General features: G+C 39.9%; 1 protein-coding gene across 1 annotated transcript in view; it reads left to right on the top strand.

Annotated features, from left to right (window-relative positions):
- Positions 1–2,696: 2,696 nt before the first annotated feature.
- si:dkey-106n21.1 (solute carrier family 23 member 2) overlaps positions 2,697–26,254 on the top strand; it is a 36,763-nt gene continuing 13,205 nt past the window's right edge. Inside the window, exons 1-7 of the mRNA XM_056251014.1 lie at positions 2,697–2,937; positions 10,078–10,233; positions 12,993–13,150; positions 16,896–17,070; positions 22,757–22,938; positions 24,021–24,138; positions 25,344–25,500. Coding sequence (XP_056106989.1) covers positions 2,863–2,937; positions 10,078–10,233; positions 12,993–13,150; positions 16,896–17,070; positions 22,757–22,938; positions 24,021–24,138; positions 25,344–25,500 — 1,021 coding nt within the window. The 5' untranslated portion in view covers positions 2,697–2,862. The remainder of the gene's footprint in view (positions 2,938–10,077; positions 10,234–12,992; positions 13,151–16,895; positions 17,071–22,756; positions 22,939–24,020; positions 24,139–25,343; positions 25,501–26,254) is intronic.

Below are 26,254 nucleotides of genomic sequence, written 5' to 3'. Positions count from 1 at the left end.
TTATTCAGCAAGGATGTATTATTAAATTGATCAAAAGTGACAGTAAAGACATTTATAATGTTACATTTCTATTTCAAATCTTTTGAACTTTCTAATAATCAAATAATCTTGAAGAAAATGTGTCATGGTTTCCATGAATATATTAAGCAGCACATTGATAATGATGTAAACAGAAATAAAAAAGAAATGTTAAAATAAGAAATGTTTCTTGAGCAGCAAATAATCAAATTTAATCAAAATAAATAATCAAATAAATGCAGCCTTGGTGAGCATGAGAGACTTGTTTCAAAAACATTAAAAAAATCTTAAAATAAAGTATATTTATAATGACCTTAAACCTTGAACTGATTCATATATAATATAATAATACAATACAATACAATACAATACAATACAATGTCATTTAAAAAGGGAAATCTGGACAAGGGAAAGAAAAAAAGAAACCATTTGCAATAATTAACAAAGGCTTGAGAGTTACTTTTAAGAACTTATAAGGCCTCAAACAAAACTTTTGTATATTTAGACATTTGTCCAGCTGTTCGACATAGGGGGTTGGTGACCATGTTTGAAAAAGAAAAAGACACAAACAGAAAAATTCCAGGTGAAAAGTTACGCAAGTCACATCTCAGCATCTATAATATGATTCTGACCCTGTCAGCCAAGCTAGTGTCACCTTTCACCCAGATTGTGATGGGTTTATAAGGGCTCTTTGAAAATCTATGGATTGAAAGTATTTTATTTGGTTGATGGCTGATGAGGGGGGCAGGATGAAAAAAGAGGACACAGAGATCAATTGATTCTTTTATGTATCAATCCAACAGATAAATGCAAAGCCATAATGACAAGACAGCTTAAAGAGAGCTGCTCTGACACACTATTAATCAATTATAATTGTGACAGTGAGAAGGCATTTAGAGCAAATAGGTCAGAGCTGACATCATCAAAATGACAGTTCATGTAATTATGATTCCACAAAACTGCCATTAATTTCCAAGCTGGTCTAGGCTGATTCATGCTGGTTTATCGTCCAGACCAGCACTGCCATGTTCCTCACAAGCAAATCTTGATGGAACTAGTCAACTAGCATGGTATTTCTGGTGAAGTTGGTTAAAGGAATAGTTCACTTAAAAATGAAAATTCTGTCATCATTTACTCACCCTCAAGTTGTTTCAAACCTGTATGGATTTCTTGCTTCTGCTGAACACACAAAAAAAGATATGTTGAAGAATGTCGGTAACCAAACGGTTGATGGACCCCATTGACTTCCATAGTATTTTGTATCTACTATGGAAGTCAATGGGGTCCATCAACTGGTTACTGACATTATTCAAAATATCTTCCTTTGTATTCAGCAGAACAGAGACATTCATACAGGTTTGATGCCAGAATTTTCATTTTTTAAGTGAACTATTCCTTTAACCTATGAAGTTAATCAAAAAGCATCTGTGTTTCTGTCACGATCACCAGCTGGAGTGCCCTTGAGATCCACCACTTGAGAGCCACTCCACAAAAGACTATTGTCATTCCCTCACAAACTACATATCCCATAATTCTCTGCCTGGACTCATCAGCACTCATTGTTTTCACCTGTGTCTCATCATCTTGTTTGCTCACCCTATATAAGCCTGTTTTTTTCTGTCATTCCCTGCGAAGTCTTGTTAGTTGTTTGTACTAATTTCTGAGCGTTCTGCCTGTTATTCCCGTGTTCTTGGTTTTGATCTCTGCCTGTCCTTAGATTTTCCTTTTTGCATGTGACCCTGTTATTGTTTGGACTTATTACCTGGTGTTTATGACCTCTTGCATTTTTTTTTTTTGGATTACCCTCTGTTCAATAAAACTGCGTTTGGATCCTCTAACTTTGTCGCAGAGCAGTATGTCAAGTCAAGTCACCTTTTTACAATACAGATTGTATCAAAGCAGCTTCATAGTGATAACATGAAATAATACAACAAAGTTTGTTTCTAGAAGAAAATTGCGTGATCGTCCACCTTAAGTAAGGCAGATCAATAATATAGTTGAATATTAAACATGACAGTTTCCTTAGCATATATGTTCAAAACAACACGTTGATATTATATTATATTGGTAATTGATTTGAGAATTCTCAGTTTTTATTATATTTTTACTGTCAATGTACTATAATGTTACTAAAAAATTAAAGGCATGTTTTTAAGACATATTTTATTATTAATTGTATTTAAAATAATTTTGATGGGAGAATGAGAAACCATAGTAAAAGCTTGTTAAGTGGTTATCTGTTTCTTTTCCATATGGTCAAACATTACATATATAAAACAAACATTAAATGTAATTTTACAGTCTATTTTGATGAACTTTAATTCATCATGTGTTCTATTTTACTACAAAATAGATTAAAAGAGGTTCAAGTAAGTTGACAATTTAACATCATGAAATATCTGTTCGGTTCTTGATAAACACTGGGTTGATTCCTTCTGTTTCTGCTTTACAAAGTGTCTTTCCCAGGCTGGAGGATAGATTTTGATTTGCACCGCTCTAGTCAGCGTGTCTCCTGTTCCACTCGACGTAAAAGAACACCCCCTGGTCCTCCTCATGCTCAGTCAGGGTTGGTTTGATCTGCCTAAAATCAACACAAACACTGGGAGCACTCGTGTGGTCTTGGGCCCTATCAGTGGCCGTATAGCGGTCCTCAGACAGGCACATGACTCCAAAACCCTCAGTCAAGCTGCCGATTACATAAATGCTTCAAAAGTTCAAGGCGCATATAAAACACAGCTGTGGTTTCCTTGACGACCAGCAGACTGCAAAGGCCAGTGTCTCTCTCTCTCTCTGAACTTATCAGAAGTGTGGCCGGTGTCTCTCTCCAAAACATACAGGTCAGCTATGCATCTCACACAACAGGACCAAAAGCTTGACATTGTGTTAAGAAACCAGGGAGCCACAGACTCAACTTTTGAAGTAAGTGCCAAAAATGCTCTAAATAAAAACAGCTCAATTCTGAGGAAAACAAGTTTTATCAATTGCTGCTTGTTTCTCTTCATCACATGTGATTTTATAGAAAGCCTTGTTTTGTCCGTTTTAGTTACAAGCAAGTCAATGGGCTACATGGGTATCACTTTACAGTAAGTTTTCATTTGTTAACATTAGTTAATGTATTAACTAACTTAACTTGAAATATTTACTCATTAACTATGAGCAATATATCTATGATAACTCCAGTTAATAAATATACAGCTGTTCATTGTTTGTCCATGTTAGTTCACAGTGCATTAACTAATGTTAACAAATACAACTTTTGATCTTAATAATGTATTAGTAAATGTTGAAATTAACAAAGATTAATAAATGCAGTAGCAGTGCAGTTCATTATTAGTTAATGTTAACAAATGTGAAACAATACTAGTGTGTATTGTTTTCTGGAGCCATGTGGTGGATTATTTATGTGTTAACAGAGGTTAATATATTTGTGATTTTATTTGTGATATATTTGTGATTTTTGAATAATGAGGTCAAAATGTTTCGTGACAGAATGCAACTGTTCAAACTGGATTCCAAATTTCTTAGGATCATTTTCAAATCATCATAACCATCTTGTCATAGAGGAATTCTGCAGCACTAACATGAGTAATCTGAGAAGTTAATAAGACATCATTTGTGGTCTTGAGAGACCATATGAATGCTGGGCTTGTTGAGGTCATATTTAGCCAATGGTTAGGTGAAATTCTTGTTGACACCACATTATGTATTATTAATATGCTTTCAGGGCCAGTAACACACATAACCGCAAAATCAGAAAAATGTCATATGCAATGAAACTGCATATGAAGTTCAGTTTTAAATAATTAAGTCTGATTCCAATATGATGTAAGAAAAATATTTGCAAGTATAATTAATAAACACACTAGAAAAAAACCTTTCCTAATCAGTATTACGACACTATATATTGCAGAATATCCTACAGTTATTGAAATAAAATAACATTGTAAAGCATAAACATATATATATATATATATATATATATATATATATATATATATATATAATTTATTTATTTATTCATTCTCTGATAATGCGTCTTTAATAATTAAGTTTATTATTCATTCATTACAGATATATAGGCTGTGGGCTAATAATTTGATGTAATAGCCTACTATTTTGGGCGCTTCCTTCTTTCATAAAAGAAAGCATTATTATAAAATATAGCATAGCAGATATGAATAAGTTTAGCTCTTGTCAATTTGTTTCATATGTTGTGGAGGGAAAGGCTGATAAAGACCAGAGTCATTTAATTACGGACTGAAAACAGATTTAGAAAGGTCAAATGGCTTTGGGGGAAACAGTGGGACACCATCTTGTTGTTTTAGATAAACACACTAGGCCTACTTACTTCCTTAAGTGCAAAAAATAGACACCATAGTCCAACAATAACCAACAATCCTCCCTCAACCAGCTTTTAATATTTTTCAGATATAGGCCAACTGGGTTTTATAAAGGATCAGTCACTATGTGGAATTTCATGTCATGACATGAGCAACTACATCATTGATTAAACATTTATACAACAATCATATCTGATTCATTTTCAGTGCTTCCGAATACGCTCGCTGGTAAATTAATGAAATTACTGTATTTTTTTACTTTTACACACATTAGCCGACCTCTCGTGAATCTAGTCTGTAGTTATATTTTATGTAGCCAGTTTTAGTAAATGTTTGGAAGATAATAGGTTAATTGCAGCGATAGCTTACGTGACCAACACTTCACTAACGTTAGCTAACTAACCTGATGTATAATATATAATATTTGTAATAATATTTTATATGTAGGCCTATGTAGATATATATATATAGCCTATATTATACACACACACACACAATTCATTTATTTAAATGGGTTAGGGTTATGCATATGCTTATATGCTTATATGGGGGGGGGGGGGAGGATGTCCCGAATTTCTGTATATATTTTTTTATATATAAGGCATTTAAATGTTTATTTCTAAAGACTTATGGGAACAGACTGTATTACTTAGTTTGGTTCTAAGCAGTGATTAAATTGGGATTTATTATGTGGGCTCTCCCTAGGGGGGTCCGGGGGTAAGCTCCCCCGGGAATTTTTTTGAAAAATAAACCATTAAATGGCACTTTCTGGAGAGTTTTGTGCAAAGAAATTGAGAAAATGAATCTTACATGATATGTGAAAAACTGCAAGGTTAAGAGCATATACTTTGCATTGTTGTAGTATCAACAGGTATTAGGACATTTAGCATTTACATTACTGTTAATCAGTCATGTACTGATTAACAAAAAAAGAAAAACTCAAATAAATGGTTGATTTAATTTCCATTAACCACCTAGATTACCCCCCAAGGATTGAAAAATAAAATCAATCTATCCTTGTGGAAAGGTTCCTTGGTAGCTAAAAGTAGCAAGTCTTATATTTCTGTAATTCACACAGATCAAAAACAAATATGCTGCCTGAATAGATTGCTAGTTTATTTTGAGTAAGTTAGCCAGCTAGCAGTTCTCTTGGCAGTTTGCTGATAATCCGGTGTCTGAAGTAAAATGCTCAAAACTTCTCCTGAGAAAGATCACATGGCCAACCTAGTCTTGGTCATTAATTTAGATTTAGTCTTATTTTCCTTACCTTGTCATTCAAGGCCAGGGCACTTTATGTACATTTCTGGAACTTTTGCACGCTTCCACATCCCGCGCAACTAGGATCTCCCAGGAACACTCATTATGTATGCTGCGTATATTTATCCGTGTCACCTAGATGCGCATGCGCGAGCGGTGCGCGATCATGGTCGACTGACAACGAGATTAGCAGCTGAAGAATTCGGCCGTTTTTTAAAATTGAATTATGTATTTAAAAGTTGCCGAATGGATTAATTTGGAGACTCCGAAATCGGCAGAGATAGGCAGGCAATGCAAAACAAAATCTTACATTGGGAAATAGTGGGGGGGACAAAACTTCGATTTTGAAATACGCCCCTGGTTGGAGTTCTGAACGGACTGCAGACCTCTTTGCGTGATCACGAATGTAGGCTAATGGCTGAATCGGAATTTATAAGCAAGATCACGGGAATACAGCCCAGTTGTGCTAAAATAAATATCATGAGATATCCATCATCAGATGAATGACATGGAAAAGTTAAGTTAGAGCCGCTAAAGCCAGTGCTACTACCCATACGAACATAAACACTAAGCTTTTCCCTCCAAAAATATAGCCTAAAACTTATCTAAGTTGTCACCCTGCCTCTCCAAATGCAAAACTGACATTAACAAAATGCAATAACAGCTTAAAAAGTACTTGGATGTGTGTTTTATTTTATATCTACCGTTTAATAATGCAATCGCTGCTGTCTGTCCATAGAAGAACATGACAGCCCGCGTATGTTTTGGAACTATTGGGGCTTACATGAACCACGTGACAGCCGTCGTGGCGGAGATATATCCTATGGATATATCCAGCTGCAGACCCGCAGCACCACCAGTTTCAGAACCCCAGCGCCAGAACCGGAAGTGAGGGAGGGGCGGAATTATTATTGTTGCATTGTAGTTATTTTTGCAAGAATGTAAGGACAAAATTGGCCTGAGAGTGAGTTCCTCATTTGATACATTGTAAGTTAAATTTATACAGGATTGTTGTGACAAAATGGGCCTAGGGGTGAATTGGTCATACATTTATTGTTTCTTTTAAAACAATGCCGAATTTTCTCTCTCTTTTTTAGATTTTTGACATTATTATTTTACATAAAGAAAAATGCATGCTGGACGTTCTTGTGAAATAAAGTATATTTTATATAAAATGCCCATACGTTTTTTTTTTTTTTTTTTTTAAATTAAACAATCAAAACCAGGCATTACAAATTCATATTAACAATACATACCTTCGATATCAAAACAATTAAAAAACTTTGTAAACACAATAAATAAATAAATAGAACATAAAATATCACAGAGGTCTAATCAGTTATCAAATTGTGTATAATTTTGAAAACCTCCAAGGCTTGTCTTGTTTTTATATCTTTCAAAGCTTTCTTATACAGAGTTAACTCCTTCATAAAAACAAAAACAAAGGTCTTACCTTCATAAATCTACATAAACTTCTTAGCTAAAATAATTAAACTGGTATACATTAAAATGCCCATAAGTTTCAAGCATTATTTTTCACCATCATGATCAGGAAGTAACTCTCATAATACAATGAAACGGATCACTATATAAAATTATATTACACAAAATCAATGTTTTAAAATGCTTATTGTACTGTTCCTTAATGTAGGCTATCATTATAACATAACGTATAAAGTTTGACGTTTCGTGTGTAATAAAAGCATGCCGTTTCGTGTCTAAGCAAATTACGCTTCAAAACGTTAGGTGGCGTTACTCGGTTTAGAACGTAAGTAATTGGTCGCAATTCTTTCTCTCTATGGCTCTGCTAGACCCGAGGCCTAATAATGTGAATGAAATACCCACCAACTACCACTACGAGGCGGCAGCGAAGCGTGAATGTATAGGTTTGTTTCTTTTTTTTTTTTTCAGCTGTTAGATAAACGGTAAACCTCAGATAAATGTGTTAACTTTACTGTATGCAAATCCTTGAACAACATTAACAAATATGTATCCATATCCTTAATGGCGGATTTGATGTGTTATTAGACGTGACTGGCTGCTGGTACAAACAGCTTCAGAACTTGAAACAGAAGCATGGTTGTGTACGAAACAAGAGCTGAGTGGATTTAAATGCCACACATACAGTACGCAAAAAAAATGATAATCTTCTTGGGAAAGCAGACTGGAGAGTTTTATAGTAAGTGAGATTTGCTTTCAACACCCATGGTGTCGATATGAACCAGAAGGAATTATAGTCTAGCTTACCATTCAGAAATGCCTCGTCAGTCGAGTGCCTGAGGCCGGCGGCGTTGCTCAGGTAAACATGTGTAATTCGTTTAATAAATTTAGTATCGTTCATGCCAAATTCAACCCCTGGGCCTCAACCAAAAGGGAAGTGGTAATTTATGTATTTTCATTTTCACCAGATGGGATTGAATATAGTGAAGTCATATATCCCAGTTTATCTTCACATTAAAACAACTGTCAACACAAAGTTTATGGAGCACCCATTTCCTTATCAAGAGTTAGGTGCTTTCCAAGAACTGTCATCATCACATGTAAGTATGGTATGTCTGCAGAAATTACATGCTGATTGATACATTCCTGTAAAATCATTCTGACACGCGTATGACATTAATTTAGCTATTAAAAAATCTATTAAAAAAGTGACTGTCTGAGTGGCTGGTTAGCTAGCTCTTATTTCTTTTTATTTATTGTTAAGACATTCTGTCTGGTTACCTATAGCCTGCCTAGTCTGTTTATTTGTTAATCTGTTTGACTGGCTAGCTACAGTTTCAATGACTGTCAGTACAACTGTCTGTTTATCTATCTACCTGTTAGTCAGTCAGTCTATCAGTCTGTCTATCAGTTTATCTGTCTGTCAGTCTATCTATCATCTGTCTGTCTGTCTGTTAGTTCACTCAAAGCTGAAAATTAATCTGTCATCTTTTGTTGTTTTAAATCCATATGTCTTCCATGGAAAACACAAAAAGATTGTTATTTAGACATCATCAGTCACCATTTACTGTTGTTGCATCTTTTCCCCCCATTCAGTAACAGAGAATGGTGACTGACACTGTCATTCTGGCAAAATTGTTCTTTTGTGTTCTACAGAACAAAGAAAGTCCGACAGGTTTGGAACGACATGAGCTGAGTAAATGATGACAGAAGTTTCATTTTTTGTGAACTATTCCTTTAAGACATCATCAATCTCACTACCTCATAATGACTTTTTCGTTCACGCACGGATGAATCATTATTCATTCATTTTAAAGAAATGCTATGTATTGAAATTGACCTGAGGATATGTAGCTTATGAAAAGAAAAGAGCAAACTCTTTAAAATCATTCATACATGCATATGCGCTGGACCGAATCGAGTTAAATAAAGTCACTTGTTTGCTGTATCCCCCGTGAGGTGCTCTGGCCTGGTTTTTCTTAACTGCAGATCAACCACAGAACAAACACTGTTTAAAAGGCCCATTATTTGGCTGCATGCATGCTCATCTGAATGAACTTCTCAATGAGCATGAAGCGAAAGGAAAAGGGGTGATTGGGAAACTCATTGACTTGAATGAGTCACACGAGAAAGTAAGTATTTGGAAGGAGAGTTATGGATAACATAGATGATGAGACAGGAATGCATTAATGTCTGGTAGTGTGTTCCTCTGAAAATGAACCATGGTGTTTTCTTCTAGGAGGCACAGAAGACAGAGCCTCCTCAAAAGAACTAGTATGACATAATTTAAGAAGAAGAATTTTCTAAAATAAAGCTAATGGATAAAGTTTCAGAGGGATGTAGTATCTCTTTTGCCTCGGTTAAGGGGGTTATTGCAAAAAACTAGTGAAAAGTCACATGAGAGGAGGCAGTGCGTCCTCGTCACTGTCATTGGCTGATTACAATGTTAGCAGGATAATGTTGACCTATCATGTTCACATCCACTTGGCAAATCAGCCTGCGGACTAAAAAAAAACAACCGGCCGCAACATTGTGAAAGTAGCCCAATTCCGTAGGAAAACCGCAGACTTGGCAACACTGTAATGCTGGGCAGAGCAAGATATTTTTTCTTTCAATACTGAAAATATTTTAGGAATTGAATTTGATTAAATTATATACATTAGAATTAAATAAGAAAATAAAGATGCATAATTTACAAAAAGGTCATTAATGCTTCAATAGTAAGGAGCCCCTAAAGGGACCTAAAGTGTGTAATTTCCCTCATGTCATCTATACTGAAATCCTGCTTTATAGTTTGCCAAAATGGTCACTTATGAGGTTCCATAACTGTTAAGATGCTGCTTCCTATGTAGAGAATAAAGCAGCTCCCTAGGTTTTGGAACAGAGCTTTTCTCTGAACATTTAAAGGTCTCCATTATCTTGTTTCTCGAAAGGATTCAGTGGTTACTGCCCTTTGCTCTCTTAATTAACCTCAATGGTGAGTCTCCTTGAATATGCTGTAAATAATCCCCACTACCTTCAGATTTCAGATGGCAGCAATGACCCTGAGAAGAACGTTATCACTGAACCCCGTGCTGACAGTTTGGAAGAGGGCCTGGACCCAAGGCCCGATGGCAACCTTATCTACTCCATCAATGATCGCCCGCCCTGGTACCTCTGCATTCTTCTGGGTTTCCAGGTGAGACACAACATGCTACAAATCTCTAGTTAGCCTTTCGAGAAAGGCGGCCTAACCCCCACCACACGTAAAGACCTCTGCACACATCTTTTCTCAAGCGAACAGGTCTCTCCTGATTTAAACAACTGACCTTTAATGGCCTTTTTTTAGGGTTAAACTGAGCTTGAGGCTAGAGTTCTCCTCATTGCATGCCAAGAAAAAGGTGTGTAAACATCTGGATGGTAGAGTTGCCTTGAAGGGCATGAGCAGAGTGACTAAAGATAAGGTTGACTCCTTAAAACCCAGGAATGTTGCACTGAATATCTGATATTTCACAGATCCGCTTATTTTACGTATCATGTTGTTGCAGATTAAATATAATGTGGATAAGATTGAATAAACTTTTTTTTGTCTGGTTAGATACTGATTTTTAATCATTCAAACCCCTTTATCTAAACCTCTCTACTTAATTGTTGTCGGTTGCTCATACCTGGCATGTTTGTATTTTTTATTTTTTATTGTGTGTTTGTAGTTCTAATCGAATCCTCGTCTAACGCCCAATGGGTTGTGGGCTATATTACCTATTGAGTGTGCATGGATCTACACTAACCAGTATTCTAACGAAAATAGTAAGACCCTCTGGGTATCTTTGGAATACTCACTTCAACATGCCATGATTTGGGACATACTAATTTTAATTTCGAATACTATTTATGACGGAAAGTATGTGAATGGTACCAGTCTACACTGCAAGTCCGCTAGTCACCTAGCTAGTTTGCAGTGCTTAGGTGCTTAAAATAGGAATGTTCAAATTCTCAATTTATTTTTTTGTTGCATGCATCACACATCACACAGTTTAGACACGGTGTAAAGTCTTGTTGACTCTAAAATGATTTGCTGTGTAACTGTTACTTTCTAGTAGCTTTTCCTGCTATAGGGGTGGGAATAGATATATATTTTATGATCCGATTTTGCAGTTCACAAGCTCTTAATTCGATTAATTTGATTAGATTTTAGTATGAATCTTTTGGGGTATATTTCAGTTACACTTTGCAATTTGCTTCCATAGCTTAAAGGGATAGTTCATAAAAATATTTTACAAGATGTCAATGCTATACCAAACTGTTTTTTTAACCAACATTCTTCAAAATATCTTCTTTTGTGTTCTGCAGAAGAAAGTCATACAGGTTTGGAATGACATGACATGAGAAAATGATGACAGATGATGAATTTAAATTTTTGTGTGAACTATCGCTTTAAGGTTCATTCCAGCCAAGAACAAAAACTATTACAACAACTATAATGCTAACTACAATAGTGTCCGTTCGCACTAGTGGACGATAACGTTATTTTTTTTTAAGCGTGCACTACAGCTTTAGTTCATTAACTGAAAAAGAAATCGGTCTGAAAGTGATTCAAATGATATCTTTCCTCTGTGCTGTTATACATATTGTTGGCATTTGTTTGGCAGTTGGCTAATTTCTTAAGGTACGGTCACATTAGCAAAACATTGTCCATTATCTATTGTCAATAGTGTAGGTCACACAGAAATGAGTTTAAAACCAAGCAGCTTTTGTTGATCAAAGCAGCGAATTTGTGCAACCAACTTGACAACGAGCTAAATCTGCGAGGGGGACTTTTTCACCGTCACACAAAACTCCAGATTGTGCCGATTCCTAATGAAATGCCTGGATTTTGCCAGCGAAATTTTGCCGAACAGCAACAGCTTTAAAAAAAAAAGAATTGTGGATATCATTCTTGGTGTGAACAGGAGTTCACAGTTTCCAATTTTGTAAATTATCTCTTTCATTTCAAACCGCCAATTCTCATTAAAAACGAATGATTTCTGGTTGCTTTGACGCTGCTAATCATCATCGTCAGCCTAAACGCCTTAAGGCTTCCCTGCCACTCTTGACCGTGTTATTCCTTATTATATGCATCTGATGTTTAAGGTGAGGGGAATATGAGCCAAAGCATTCCACTTACTCGTCCTGATGACACATGGAGATCAAAGGCAACTGAGTGGGGGAGAGAAAGGGCAGCAAGGTACACGGGGGACTCGCATTGACATGTGAGGTAAGATGATGTGCTGAGCGTAAAGAGGAGTACAAAGAAGAAGTCTCACTCCTCCAGCATGCTCACTTTCATCTCTCCGGTGTCATGGAGGGGAGGAAAAGGCAGGGAGAGACCTGGTATTTCATGTCAGTGCAGACTCCCTAGCCCCCAGCCGTTTCTGCTTTCATTACCGGTGTTTTTACGCTAATGCAGCACGTCCCTCTTGGGTTATGAAATTTTAAATTCAATTTTAAACTGTTTTACCCGCTCTGCTCTACTTGACTAGCATAAACTAGAATAGCCGAAAAACAATAAAACAACAGGAATTTAAGTGTGGATAACATAAAGCATCAAAACTTCTCATTTCCATACCTCACCTGCTGTGTAAATAGTCTTCCGTGCACCATCTCTGTATCCGCACCATAATCTCCTGTCAAAGCTGCTGAGCATTCTGGCAAGTTTAATTTTTTCTGAGCCTGACAAATTTATGAAGCTTACTGGTGAGAGTAAAGAGGTGCTATCAATTCACAACAGATAGGCCAACATCTGTCTTCCATTTCTCGCACGTCTCCCTGGCTTAGTCAGGCCGGAGTTAAGATTTGCTACATTTTTTGTGATCATCTGTCTTCGATTGTGTCTCGTCCCGCATAACAAGTTGTTTGCGATGAACCTAAGCCCGGTGTCATCCATGGTAGCTCTTCATACCCATTTCTTGCGTCACACAGCATTACATACTGGCATTTGGTGGCATCCTGGCAATTCCTCTCATCCTGGCTGAGCCGTTGTGCATCAAAGAGAACAACGCTGCAAAAAGTCAACTCATCTCTACCATCTTCTTCGTCTCGGGCCTGTGCACCTTGCTACAGACCACCTTCGGGACCAGGTACGAGGATCAACATTCCTCAATATCTGAAGTTATATACACTGCCTGAAAAAAATGCTTTCACTCTTAAAAATTTCACGGATGTTAAAGGTTCCATAAAGATTGCAAGTTCTGTCATCATTTACTCACCCTTATGTCGTTACAAAACCATAAAGAGATCGTAAAACTTATCCATATGAATCGAGCGGTTTACTCCAGTGTCTGTAGAGACACAATCGCTTTATATGATAAACAGGCTTCTTCACAAATAAACATTCATTCATCTGTAAGGCTGGAAGCTTACGCTGCTATTTTGAACCAATAATCGGAACAAATGGCAGCTGAAGGATGACGTGTATAATTCAAATATTTATCTGACTCCAATATAATTAATCTGACTCCATTAAAGTTGTTGTTATTCTTTAACCTCTTATTCTTTAAAGGTAAAGGTCTTTCTTAGAACTGATAGGAAAACGTAGGATTTAACCTGAACGTTTAGATAACGAAAGTTATAATCACTTTAGCTTTCAACATAATCAGTGATAAAAGGAAAGATTCTCAAAGCCTCTAAAGCAGGCAAAATTACTTATTAAAGCTGCAGTAGGGAGTTTTGAGAAAACGTTGACTTAGCCTGAAAATTTGAACAAGCACAACTTACAGGTCCCACCCCCTTGCTCTCTGCTGCGCTACAGCCCTCCCTCCACAGCTCGTCCTCCACAACGGAGCCTGTCGTGAACGCGCAGGCTAGTAAACAGGGCCACCGATAACAGCGAATAAAAAGTTATATTGCACATTCACTAATAGGGACTAAACGTCAATAATATGCTTTACATTGACTATGGCCTGCCCATACTTTGACTACAAACTTGGTCCTCAAATCATTATGTATTTTGCAATAGCCTACATGTAACTTTATAACGTTGCACTCTTTCTATAAGTTATAAATAGCTAGTAAGATAACGTTAATATAACGGTAACTAACGTTACAGTATGTAAGTAATTATTCTAGCGATATATAATGCTAGATAAGGTGTGCTAGTACATTATTTCAGCAACATGACAAGCCAGTGAATTAGCAGGTTTCAATTGTTGCTTAGCAGAGTGCGTGACATTTTATCTACATGTTATGCGGCTAGAGTTTTGACACCGAGTCAATGGGCTCTGTGTAATTCTTTCTTTTTCGCTTGTTTATCGTCATCAGTCTTTTTCCTTTTACCTCTTTGTTTAATGAGCAGGTGTCACTCGAGAATTGGCAGTTTAGGTTGTTTCTCCGTCATAAGCACAGCTGCAGCTCGCCGGCAATCTTGAGTTTGAACGACGGCTCGTGCTGTGCAAGAGAGGGGTGTGATCAGCGCGTACACGAGCGTGATTGACACTGCTAAGACATTCCTCCTGGCTCTGATTGGTTGTTTCTGACCAGGAGCGTGTATTTCTTGCAAATGGCAATAGGACCACTGGGAGGAGCCAGAGGAGCTTGATTTTTACACAGATTATCTGTCTCATATTCTACTGTCAGGACATAATGACAGTTTTAGCAAGTACATTTTTTCAAAAGTTACCTACAGCAGCTGTAAGTTACGTTTAAATATACAGACAGTAGAATGGAACAACATACTGTATAGAAAACTTAGTTGTAATAAATAATGCATTGTTGTGCAAACAAGGCCGTAAAAGCCTTGTAGTATGAGGTTACACACCGGTGTGCGGGAGTGACGGGGTTAAAGCCTTTGTCCCAGATCAACAGTTACCTTTCCTTCTTATACCCTGAGCAAAGCATTGGTAAACATGAGTGGAATACCAACACCGAAACCGACCGACAGGAAACCAAAAGATGAGGCAAATGGGTAGTGATCAAGAGGAGGAGTAGAACATTAACATATTCTCCTCAATGCATGTTTAACCAATAGTACCTAGATTGTACATTAGGATAATTTAATATCTCTATTAAGTTCACCACCATTAATTTCAGTTTATAAGCTGTCAGATGAGACCAAACATGGCATAGTTACATATTAGAATACACTAGTAAATAAACAGTAGTTGAAAGCATATGTCCCGTGAAGCAAATGGTAAAGACGTGTCATTGAGGTGCAAATTACTCTGTCTCTCCCGACAGAACCATCCTGTGCCTGGAGTGTCCCAACAGTCCTCAATCAGTATATTGATGAAATCCCTTGCACTAGATAGACATTAGCATACTGTGATGATGAAGGCCATTGTGCCACGTTTAATTCACATGTATACCTTTAAAAGGCTTTTTGAAGTACTAGGGCAGTAAAGAATTCTGCCCATATTTGCTCAGCCCTACACATCAACTCACACATCAGTTGTGGTAAATGGAAGCTCAAGCATGTTCACTTGACTTGCAAGAACCAATGAGGTTCATTCTCATGTGTTACGCATCGCGTTTGAGCTTCCTCAAGAACCAATGAGATTCATTCTCATGTGTTACGCATCGCGTTTGAGCTTCCTCAAGAACCAATGAGATTCATTCTCATGTGTTACGCATCGCGTTTGAGCTTCCTCAAGAACCAATGAGATTCATTCTCATGTCACGCATCACGTTTGAGCTTCCTAAAGAACCAATGAGGTTTATTATTCTCATGTGTTACGCATCACGTTTGAGGTCCACAAGAACCAATGAGGTTCATTCTCTTGTTACGCAGCACGTTTGAGCTTCCGCAAGAGGTTTGTTCTCGCTCGTCAAGCAAGTTCGCTTGAACTTCTGTTTATGTTTGCAAGGTTTATATGTGAATAAAAGCCTAAATTCAATCTGTTCCACATATAAAGCGATCGAGTCTCTTCAGAAAATTTGGACAAAACTGCTCAATTTTTATGGATTAGTTTTACGATCTCTTTATTAACTTTTTGAAACATCACAGTGGTAGTTGCATAGCTGCCAATGGAGGGACAGAAAGCTCTCAGATTTCATCAATACAATTTTCATTTGTGGGTGAACAATCCCTTTAACATCCATGGAATCTTTGCAATGCACAAAAAGGTTCTTTATTGTGGAAAAAGTTTCTTTAATTATTACAATCTTCTTTGCACTAAGAAAATAATAATAATTTACCCACAATTGAATGTGGGTAAATTTCATTAAAAAAAAAGTGACATTTTGAACAAAAAGCTGAGAAAATCATGTTTTTGTCAAAGACTACATCCAAATTAGATTCAGAACAATGAACAAAACATAGATCCAGCAGATCTCATCCATCAACAGTGTGTAATTTTACATGTGCATAGGCAATGCTTCGATCCTTGTTGTTTCTGCTTCTTCCCCTGTGTTTTGATCCAGAGATACTGTACTATATCAAAATATGTGTAATAGTGCCCCCTTAATGCATAATAGTGAAAACATGCATTGCCAGAAAGTTCTGTCAATGGCGGGGAAAGAGTTAAGAGTCTATAGTCATATTAGTACAAAACATAAGAGTACTGGTTTTGTCCATACAATGAAAATCAACAACATTGAACACTGACTGAAAAAAACATCTGTAGTGATGTTCCACAGAAGAAAGAAGTTTGGAATGACATGAGAGTGAATAAATAATGACAGAATTGCAATATAAGTACATTAAAATCAGTCTGGCTCTCGTATTTTAAGCTGGGACCTTTGCATTCAATGATTTTTTATGAACTCCATAATTCAGTGAAAGGAATATATCAATGTTTTGTATGACTCCTGCCAATGTTTTTATGATTTAACTGACATAATCTATAAAATAGCCTCAGAGCAATATAAACGTTCTTTATGACTTCCCAGGTTGCCGATCCTCCAAGGGGGGACGTTCACCTTCATCACCCCGACCTTGGCTATCCTCGCCCTCCCCAAGTGGAGATGCCCAGACATGAGTGCTACCGCTCAACCGAACACCACAGATTCTGCAGCCACCCCCCTCGTGGATAGCGACGAGGTGTGGAAGGTCCGCATCCGTGAGGTACTGTAGGACATATTATTTCAAACCTTAACCTAATTGCATAATTTGAAACAAGTGTGTCTGTTCTTAGCTGCGAGTCATGTGTCAAAAGGAAATGTGTGTCAACAGCAAAAGAAATGATGACATATGGACGATAATGGTCCACTATGTGGAAAGTAAGCACATACATTTTAGTGAGTTTTGGAGACTCACAAATCTTTACGAAACCTCATCCAAACTGAAATCCTTGGAATCTTTGTGAGCGAATTCAATCCTCGTAGTGATACTCTCATTAAACTTTTAAAGACATTTTAAATGGCAAAAGCTCCACAAGAATGAAATATAAGAAAACATTGTTGATATGTATACGCAGTAGAGTAAAATCGTTGTATATGTGTTAAATTAAATATCATTAAACGAGTTTGATTTCATTTATATTAAATGCCTCTAAAGATTTTCAAATGTAAAAAGGTTTGATTTCAAAGCTGTCATGGAAATTGTAATTATCAGTAATGTACAAAAATGTAAGAATGCTCTTATACCTGTACTTATGATTACTAATGAGATCATGTTGTCTGTAAAATTAGAGAATTTTTTGTTACTGTAATAATTTGACCTTGTAAAGTCTCAGATGTGAATAGCAGCTTTTGTCTAAAGGAGGTTACAAAAGGAAAATCTGTAGTATCTAACATCTGAATGACCAGATATTTTCAATCAAAGGCATTTTTAAGCTTTAAGGTTAGTCTTAAGTATTGCAAAAATATATTGATGTTCTTTGTAAATTATCGGGAGGCTTTAAAGTTATACAGTTGTATAGGGTAATTAAAATCTGTACATTTACAATAAATGGAGAATGGAATGGAATGAATGTATATAACGTCTCGGTTACGTATGTAACCCTCGTTCCCTGAAGGAGGGAACGGAGACGTAGTCGACGTGTCGACTGATTGGGATCACGCTTAGAGAGACCGTCATCTTCGAGTACTATTAAAACGAGCCAATGAAATTGGCGTGCGTGAAATGCATCACACACTCCGCCCCCGCGCCGCGGGTATAAATACGGAAGTGGATGCACGCACTAGATGTTTTTCGCTGAGGAGCCGAGCGTAACTCGGAGTCAGCGGTGGTCCAGCAATAGTGGCTACAGGACTACGTCTCTGTTCCCTCCTTCAGGGAACGAGGGTTACATACGTAACCGAGACGTTCCCTTTCAGTCGTTCACGTTCGACGTAGTCGACGTGTCGACTGATTGGGATCCCAATAAAAACGCCATCTAGTGCTGCCACCTTCCAGCGCCTAGACAAAAGCCTCCAGATCCCCCCGCAATAGGTGGGGAAAGGACAGGGCTAGGCCAGGGAAGTCACTGCTGTTCCTACAGGACCAATGGGAAAGCGTTCCCTGAACATGGAAGGAAGGGACGCTGCGGAAGCCACATCCTGCCGGAAGGGAGGTAACGTGGAGAATACACATATGAACTGAGCGGATGACCGGGCAGTACAACATATGGAATGTCACTGGGGTGGCTCCAGCCTAACAGGGGGAGACTCAACCGAACAGTGACGGCAGAGCAGGCTCTGCCAAGGGAAGACACGGGCTCGCCGCAGGGAGCCGTACCGTGGAAGAATACACATATGGGATCGCCGTAGGGATCACAGCATATTGACCCAGCCTAACACAGGTTCCACCAGTGCATACGAGTGATAGGCCTAGCTTCAGACATTCCGCCATGTCCGTTGCCGAAGGGTATGGAGGAACTCGACAGGGTTCGGCTAAAAAGGGGAACTCAACTGGAGCAAGAATTGCGCACGTATCCAGTCCATAGGAGGGGAATGGCGCAGCAAGCCGACACAACGAACCGGGCTTACAGTGAAACTGGCTTCAAGTGAAGGGAGCCCATGGGAAGCAGAGGTTCGACTAAGGTGTCGCCCAGCCCTCAACTCTAGAATATCTGTCAGCGAAGCACTCTGTGTCAACGCCTAAGCGGGAGCACACACTCATTAAAGAGGAGCTCACCACCTAAGTGGACATGAGCATCTAAGGACTTTCACCAAGATGAAGGCATTTGAGCCAAACTCGCTTGGAAACAGCCTTCCCTCTCTGCTGATTTCCTTAACAGATAAGAGCTGAACTGAGGTCCTATGGCTTGCGTTCTGTGCACGTAACCCCGCAATGAATCGGACGGACAGAGAAAGCCAGGGCTGGGTCTGCCTCCTCCAGGCAGCGCTTGCAGGCTCACCACCTGGTCCTTTTAAGGGAGAGGTAGGAACCTTGGGCACATATCCAGGCCGGGGTCTCAGCTAGTAAGAGTTAGCCGGCCCGAATTCCAAGCACAATTCGTTGACCGAAAGCGAGCAAGTCCCTACCCTCTAGAAGAGACCATGCGAGCAGGAGAACTGTAAAAAACAGAATTTTTAACTCACTGCCTGCAGTGGCTCAGGGGCGGTCTCTGATTGCAATAGCACCAGAGACAGGCCCAAGAGGATAAAGAGGGGCGCAGGGATGACCCTTGCTCCCTCAGGAACCTGACGATCAAGACGTGCTTCCCATACTTCTGCATATGATGTTTGCATCATATTGAGGGTGAAGGAACAGCCTACTCCAACCCAACTTGCAGGAAAGAGAGCACTGAAATGACCGAACGCTCTCAGGATCTCCTCACGGAGAGAAGACTCATTCAACGAATAGGTTCCACTTCTAACTAGCGAAGCACAACTGCCTTATCTTAAGGGGGTGCTTGCAGAAGTGATGGTCACTACCACATAACCTTGTGATAGCGACCTGAACCTCCCCGTCCAGTTCTTGAACGCGGGTGCCATCATGCCCCGTCCCTGAATGTATTCAGGGGAAGTCAGGAAGGCTGTCGAGGGAACTAGATCTGGTTGGGCCAAAAAGGGGCAACTATCAAGACCTGTTCCACTCCTGACTTAGCACAGTAGGTGCAAGCGACATGCACACACAAGACAGGAGCACTGCTCAACACTAGACGTGATAATTCACTGAGCTTCAGGAGCATTTCTGCTCAACACCTGAGTGTGATGAACATCACTGAACTTGAACAGCGCCAAGCGATAATGAATCGCATAGCCGCTTTCTTAGAAGGCTCACTGGGGAACGCATTTCTGCTGCATTCCCGGGGGGAGGGAGTGGATTGTTGACGAACTCCCAGAGCAGCATCCTCCATCCCTGAGCGGCCCGCTCCGGAATGCTTTCGCTGTGGCTTGCCACCTGGCTTGGCAGCGCCTGGAGCGGGCTGGGCGTCCCTGCTACGGCCGGCTCCATGCTGAGGCCTGGCTGGAGGCTGCTGCGGAGGCCCAGTGAGAGCGCCGGCAGGGGAACGCCCTCGGCGACGAGCAGGCGGAGGAACTGCCACCGGCGGCGGGGTGGAGGCAGCAGCGGGCCGCCGGGGCAGGATGTGCCGGATGGCCCCCGTCTGCACTTGGGCGGCAGAGAACTGTTGGACATAGTTCTCCGCCGTGTCGCCGACCAGCCCAACCTGGGAAATTGGGGAGACCAGGAACCGAACCTTGTCCGCATCCGCCATATCAACCAGGCTGAGCCAACCATGGCGCTCCTGGACCACTAAGGTGGACACCGCCAGACCGATCGCGCATGCCACGACACTCGTGCCCGGAGGGCGAGGTCAAATGCAGTGCGATGTTCACCTATGACCGCACGGTCTTGGCTACCCTCGTGGATGTCCATGGGTGCCCTGGCCTGACAGACCTGTAGCAGCGCCATGGCACGCAAGAGGAGGCGGCTTGCCCACAGGCTCCGTAAGTTCTGCCCGTCAGAACGAACGAGAACCCACAGGCCTTAGGGGGGAGACGAGGATCCCCCCAAAAGGTAGCGGCCGCCGGACACAGGTGCACCTATGTCGCGACAGACGCTCCACTGCAGGGATAACCTCGCAACCCTTCACCGCTCCTCCATCAAGGGTAGTGAGGGGAAAAAGCTATTCAGGCAGTTTCTGGCAGAGAAAGGTGCCATCCACAACCTGGTAAGCTCTCCATGCACTTCGGGAAAGAAAGGCACTGGGGCGGCGAGCTGAAAACCAGCGCAGCCCGCCCCAAGATACCAAGACTGGACGGGACACGGTGGAGGGTTCCACTCGAGCCCGGCAGCCTCGGTGGCCCGTTTCAGCATAGCTGACCTTTCTGGATCTGGCTCGGGCAATGTTAAACTCCCAGAGGGAGAAAACACAGCCGAGTCGTCATCTCCAGAGGTCAGCTCACCCTCCGGTGCTGCTATCGACATCTTATCCTCTGGGGGAACCCCAATTTAAACGGCTGATCGGTCCATTACAGAGGGACCAGTACGTTCAACAGGAATTCCATCTGCTACAGTGTGATGGAGGAGTGAGGAGCCCACAGGGAATGGTTACCGGGCGAGATCTCCATCACTATCCTCCGTTCACCCATCCCACACAGCAACCGGGGGTGGGGCATGGTAATGGGGACTCGCGCTTCGCGGACGAAGGCGAGTCTCGATCTCAACACCACGACAGTCATATTCCCTTAATGGGAACATGTACTGCCCACAAAAGCTGCTTCAGCGTGCTGGAAGCCCAAACACGTGATGCAACAATTGTGACCGTCAGAGAGGAAAAGGGAACGACCGCATCCATAAACACACAGGTGGAATGACATATTTTCAACAAAAAAAATGTATTTATTTTTTTTTTTTGTGAAAAAGACGCAAAGCACCCGTGTTGCTCTTTCAGGAAATAGGACCCGTAACCAGTGCCGGAGCACACAGGGGAATGACCGCGGCAACACTGAACAGAGAACTGAAACAGTGAAGCACTCACTTTTCTGCCCTCTAACCAGCCGTCAACACACACAAACCTTTAGAAATTTGTAGCTGTAAACAGCAGTTGAGAGATCAAAGCTCGCGATCACCGCTGCACTCGCGCTGTAGAACCACCAGCACTGGGAGAGTTTTCCAGAAGAACACCGACACACTAGCTCGTTGTAAACAACAGCACTCTTCAGAGACATCAAAGACGATCGGTTCCGAAGTGAAAGACATCTAGTGCGTGCATCCACTTCCGTATTTATACCCGCGGCGCGGGGGCGGAGTGTGTGATGCATTTCACGCACGCCAATTTCATTGGCTCGTTTTAATAGTACTCGAAGATGACGGTCTCTCTAAGCGTGATCCCAATCAGTCGACACGTCGACTATGTCGAACGTGAACGACTGAAAGGGAACAATTTATATGAGGTGAGCCAACTACTAAATCAGGGAGTTAATTATTGTTATCATTTTGAAAATGACAAGGTCGTTTATATGAGATATCGTACTCGTCACTCAAGATTCGCTCAGTCATATTTATCGTGATGGGAAGAGAAACCAGTTTGTGATGTATGTAAGAATTGCTTGAATGCAAAACATATTTTAAAAGAATTGAATAGAATAAATTGAACGGGCAGGAGATAACCAGGGTGTAACTCACAACAAAACTTTAATGACGCGAAACACAGAACTCAGGCAACTAAGGAATTAAATACTTAAATTAAAGACAGAGAAATCAAGTTACATGTGCACAGCTAATTAACAACCTAAGAAAATAAGTAGGAACACAGACAGGCAGGCAGACAGACAGGGAAAACCAAACCTCAATGAACGCACCTTGTTTCATGAATAAATATTGACAATTTTCATATATTTTCTCTGAACATTCTGAACATTTTTTTCACATTCCGTAGATCCAAGGTGCTATTCTTGTGGCCTCAATGCTTCAGCTTGTCCTGGGCCTGTCGGGTCTCGTGGGGCTAGTGCTGAGGTTCATCGGGCCGCTGGCCATTGCTCCCACCATCAACCTCATCGGACTGTCGCTATTCATCCAGGCTGGACAGAAGTCAGGAGCTCACTGGGGAATTGCTGCTCTGTGAGTTACTGCAGAATTATGTGTAACTTCGAGAGCCGAGTCACTAATCTGTATTTCTAATTGTGTATGGCTTTCGTGTGGCTCTCACAATGCAAGGCCCCTTTAAAAACAAACCACCCTCAGGGTTCAGTATTTATCTGTACAGATCAACCCTCTTCAATGTTTTCATTTAAATGATAAAACATCGCTCAGATCCTTTGATGAAAAAAACGCTGTTCATTACTCATCCCCAAGCATCCCTAAGAGAATACATTAATCCTGCCATCGGTTTGAGCGTCTCGCCCCTCAGACCCTCCCTGTCCAGGTGCCTCAGAGTAAACAAAGGTTTAAGGCACATATGTGTGTGAAACCCATTAGGTCACATAGTGACCATCTCATCTTAAGCCCTGTAAATAAGATTTAGGTTGTGGCAGCATTTATTAGTGTACAAGACAAAAGATGCCTGTTTGTTTTTTTGTTTGTTTGTTTGTTTGGACAAATAACATGTTGATTTGTGTGTGTTTTTGCTGATATACTTTTATTTGAAGTTCGTTGTTGTCAGCTACTTAAAAAAAAAAATCAAAACAGATGCTATTTATGAGGATTTTTAATTCAGTATCAAATTAAATCCAATCCTTATTCATAATCCTCTTCCTCATTCTCGTCCAGTCCTTAATCTGATCCTCACTAGTCTTAATCTTAAACCTTACCTACAGCATATACAATATGGCAACCTTTGTTGTTAAAGTGAACCAATTGAATTAGAGTAAAAAACCTGAATCGTATGCACATTCAAATTATGGTTTAGTTAAAAATAGATTATTGACATTTTATTCTTGAAGAGAAGATTATACGTTTAAAGCAGTCCAATCAGGGTTTGCACGTGGCAGATACTTGGAAAGAATTTAATTTTGCTTTGCTGGACCTACAAAACAGATAAAAATATTGGATTAAAACAACTAGAATAATTGTAGAATAATTATGTTTTTATAAGATGTTATTTTATACGGAAACAGAGACAGAGATTTTTATTATTTGTAAATTAGATCTGTGCATATGAGCTACTATCATTCTAACGCTGATATCTTGTCATCTTTCTACAGAACTGTTTGCCTGATCCTTCTATTCTCCCAGTATTTGAGCAAAGTTAACCTTCCTCTCATTGCTTATAAGGACAAGAAGTGGAAAGTCTTCCAGTACCCTCTCTTCAAACTCTTTTCTGTGAGTGTATTTTATATAATTATAATTATGTCTGTATAATATAATTATGTAGGTATAGCTATACCGTGGGATCCGAAGGTCTGAGGCCAGTAGAGAAACTGTTTCTGCATTGCTGTTTAAATTGTCATTACAAATGTATAATAGCATAACAACAATTTGAGTGAAAAGTTTAATTTCTTGATATTGGGTATGTCCTCATTTTGCTTTAGTGACAAACTGGCATGAACTCCACAAGTTTGTGCCTGGTGAACCACGTTTTTGAATCCTTCAATTAAATTAGTGACCTAGAAATAGTGCAGATTTTTAGTCCAACCACTTTCCTGGTTGCATTCACACCGCCAGTTGGAACTCTGAAGTGACGAAGCCGTGCTTGGTTTTGTGACTTTTATTTTGACGGCGCGGCAGACCTTAATTTTGACGGTGCTAAGAAGCATTATAATATAACAATGTAATATGTAACGATAAAGTTTGCAGTGGCTTCATAAATTAATTAAAAACATAAAAAACCGATGCACATTTCTTTGTTCTTCATTTTCTAGAACTAGTTTAATAAACTTGCTCTATTTTTGTGTAATTAATTAAGAGAAAGTACACCGCCATCGTACTCCCACGAAAGTGACTTGAACGCACATGTCGTCATAAACACAACTTCCCACCTCGTAAGTACGAACTTCCCAGGAGGACTTGAACGCACCATTAGACCCTGACGTATAGGAGCTAAATTAGTCCCTCTAAAAGGAGTTCCTAGAACTAAAATCGTTTCGCGTGCGAACACGACAAAAACCAGGTACTTCCCCCAATAGTTCTAGGAATTATGAAAAGGTTCCTCCGTTGCGAAAGCCACTATTGATAACAGATAAGATATTAGATGTAATCTGTCACATGGTGGTTTTGAAGTAACTACGTCTAAAATACCGCTCAGTCTGTTGTGGGATGAGTTCAAATATAAAATAATAGTTTCAAGCTTTACTCTTGGCAAAAATCAAGAAATACCCCAGGGCTAATGCTCCCCTTGTCACATTTTACATGCTACAGATACGGATTACAAAAAGATTCCTAGCATTGCTAGTCTGACATTAATTGACATGAGTGAGATAATAAATCCAGCCTTTAAAAGTTCAAAAACAAGAAAGTGTACATTGAGAAGTCCATGACAAGGAGACGTAGAAAGCCATATGTTTATGCATGTTGTATTTAATGAACAGGCTTTATTTGGGATGTGTGGAGCCTGGCTGGTGTGTTTCCTGCTGACATATTTCAATGCCCTGCCCTCATCCCCGAATGAGTACGGATACATGGCCAGAACTGACATCAATCTCAATGCAGTAAAAAGTGCTGCATGGTTTTATGTGCCTTATCCAGGTGAGCCACCATCAAACAGCTATACAGCAAATAACATGAGCTTTTATTTGCAACCCTGCAGTTTTTTTAAATAATTTTCGCTTATGAAGCAATGTGAAGATGATCAATGTACACATTGCCTGAACCACATTTGTGTGGCTATTAATGTGTCTGAAATTGCCCCATTTCCTTAAATAGGGCACTATTTAAGGGGACAGCCATTTTTACTGGTGTCCGAAACCATAGTAGACGTTATCGAGTGCACTCATTCAATCCCAGAATGCACCGCAATAAAGAGTGAACAACCAATGTACGTGAACAGCTAGAGCAGTGTTTCCCAACCCTGCTCCTGGAGGCACACCAACAGTGCACATTTTGGATGTCTTACTTATCTGACCCATATATTTCTGGTCTTGGAGTCGGTCTCTACCAACGAGCTGATGAGTTGATTTAGGTGTGATTGATTAGGAACAGTTGGAAAATATGTAGGTTGGTGTACCTCCAGGAACAGGGTTGGAAAATACTGAGCTAGAGAATACCCATAACTCATTTTGGCGGGTCACGCTGAATCAATTCCGGCGTCTGGCCAGAAGGTGGCGCCCGCAGCTGAATCATCTATCCATCCAATTTTCCAAACCGCTGGTCCAATGTGGGTACAGCATAATATCATACAAGGATAAATTCCTTTATACTTGATTATTAAATTGTTTAATTAAAGGGTTAGTTCACCCAAAAATGAAAATTCTGTCAGTAATTACTCGCCCTCATGTTGTTC

Source organism: Rhinichthys klamathensis, unplaced genomic scaffold (genome assembly GCF_029890125.1).
Source record: "Rhinichthys klamathensis goyatoka isolate OS25496 unplaced genomic scaffold, OSU_Roscu_1.1 h1tg000076l_1, whole genome shotgun sequence".
Taxonomy (NCBI): domain Eukaryota; kingdom Metazoa; phylum Chordata; class Actinopteri; order Cypriniformes; family Leuciscidae; genus Rhinichthys; species Rhinichthys klamathensis.
The sequence above is the reverse complement of the archived record's forward strand: the minus strand, read 5'-3'. Positions and strand labels throughout refer to the sequence as shown.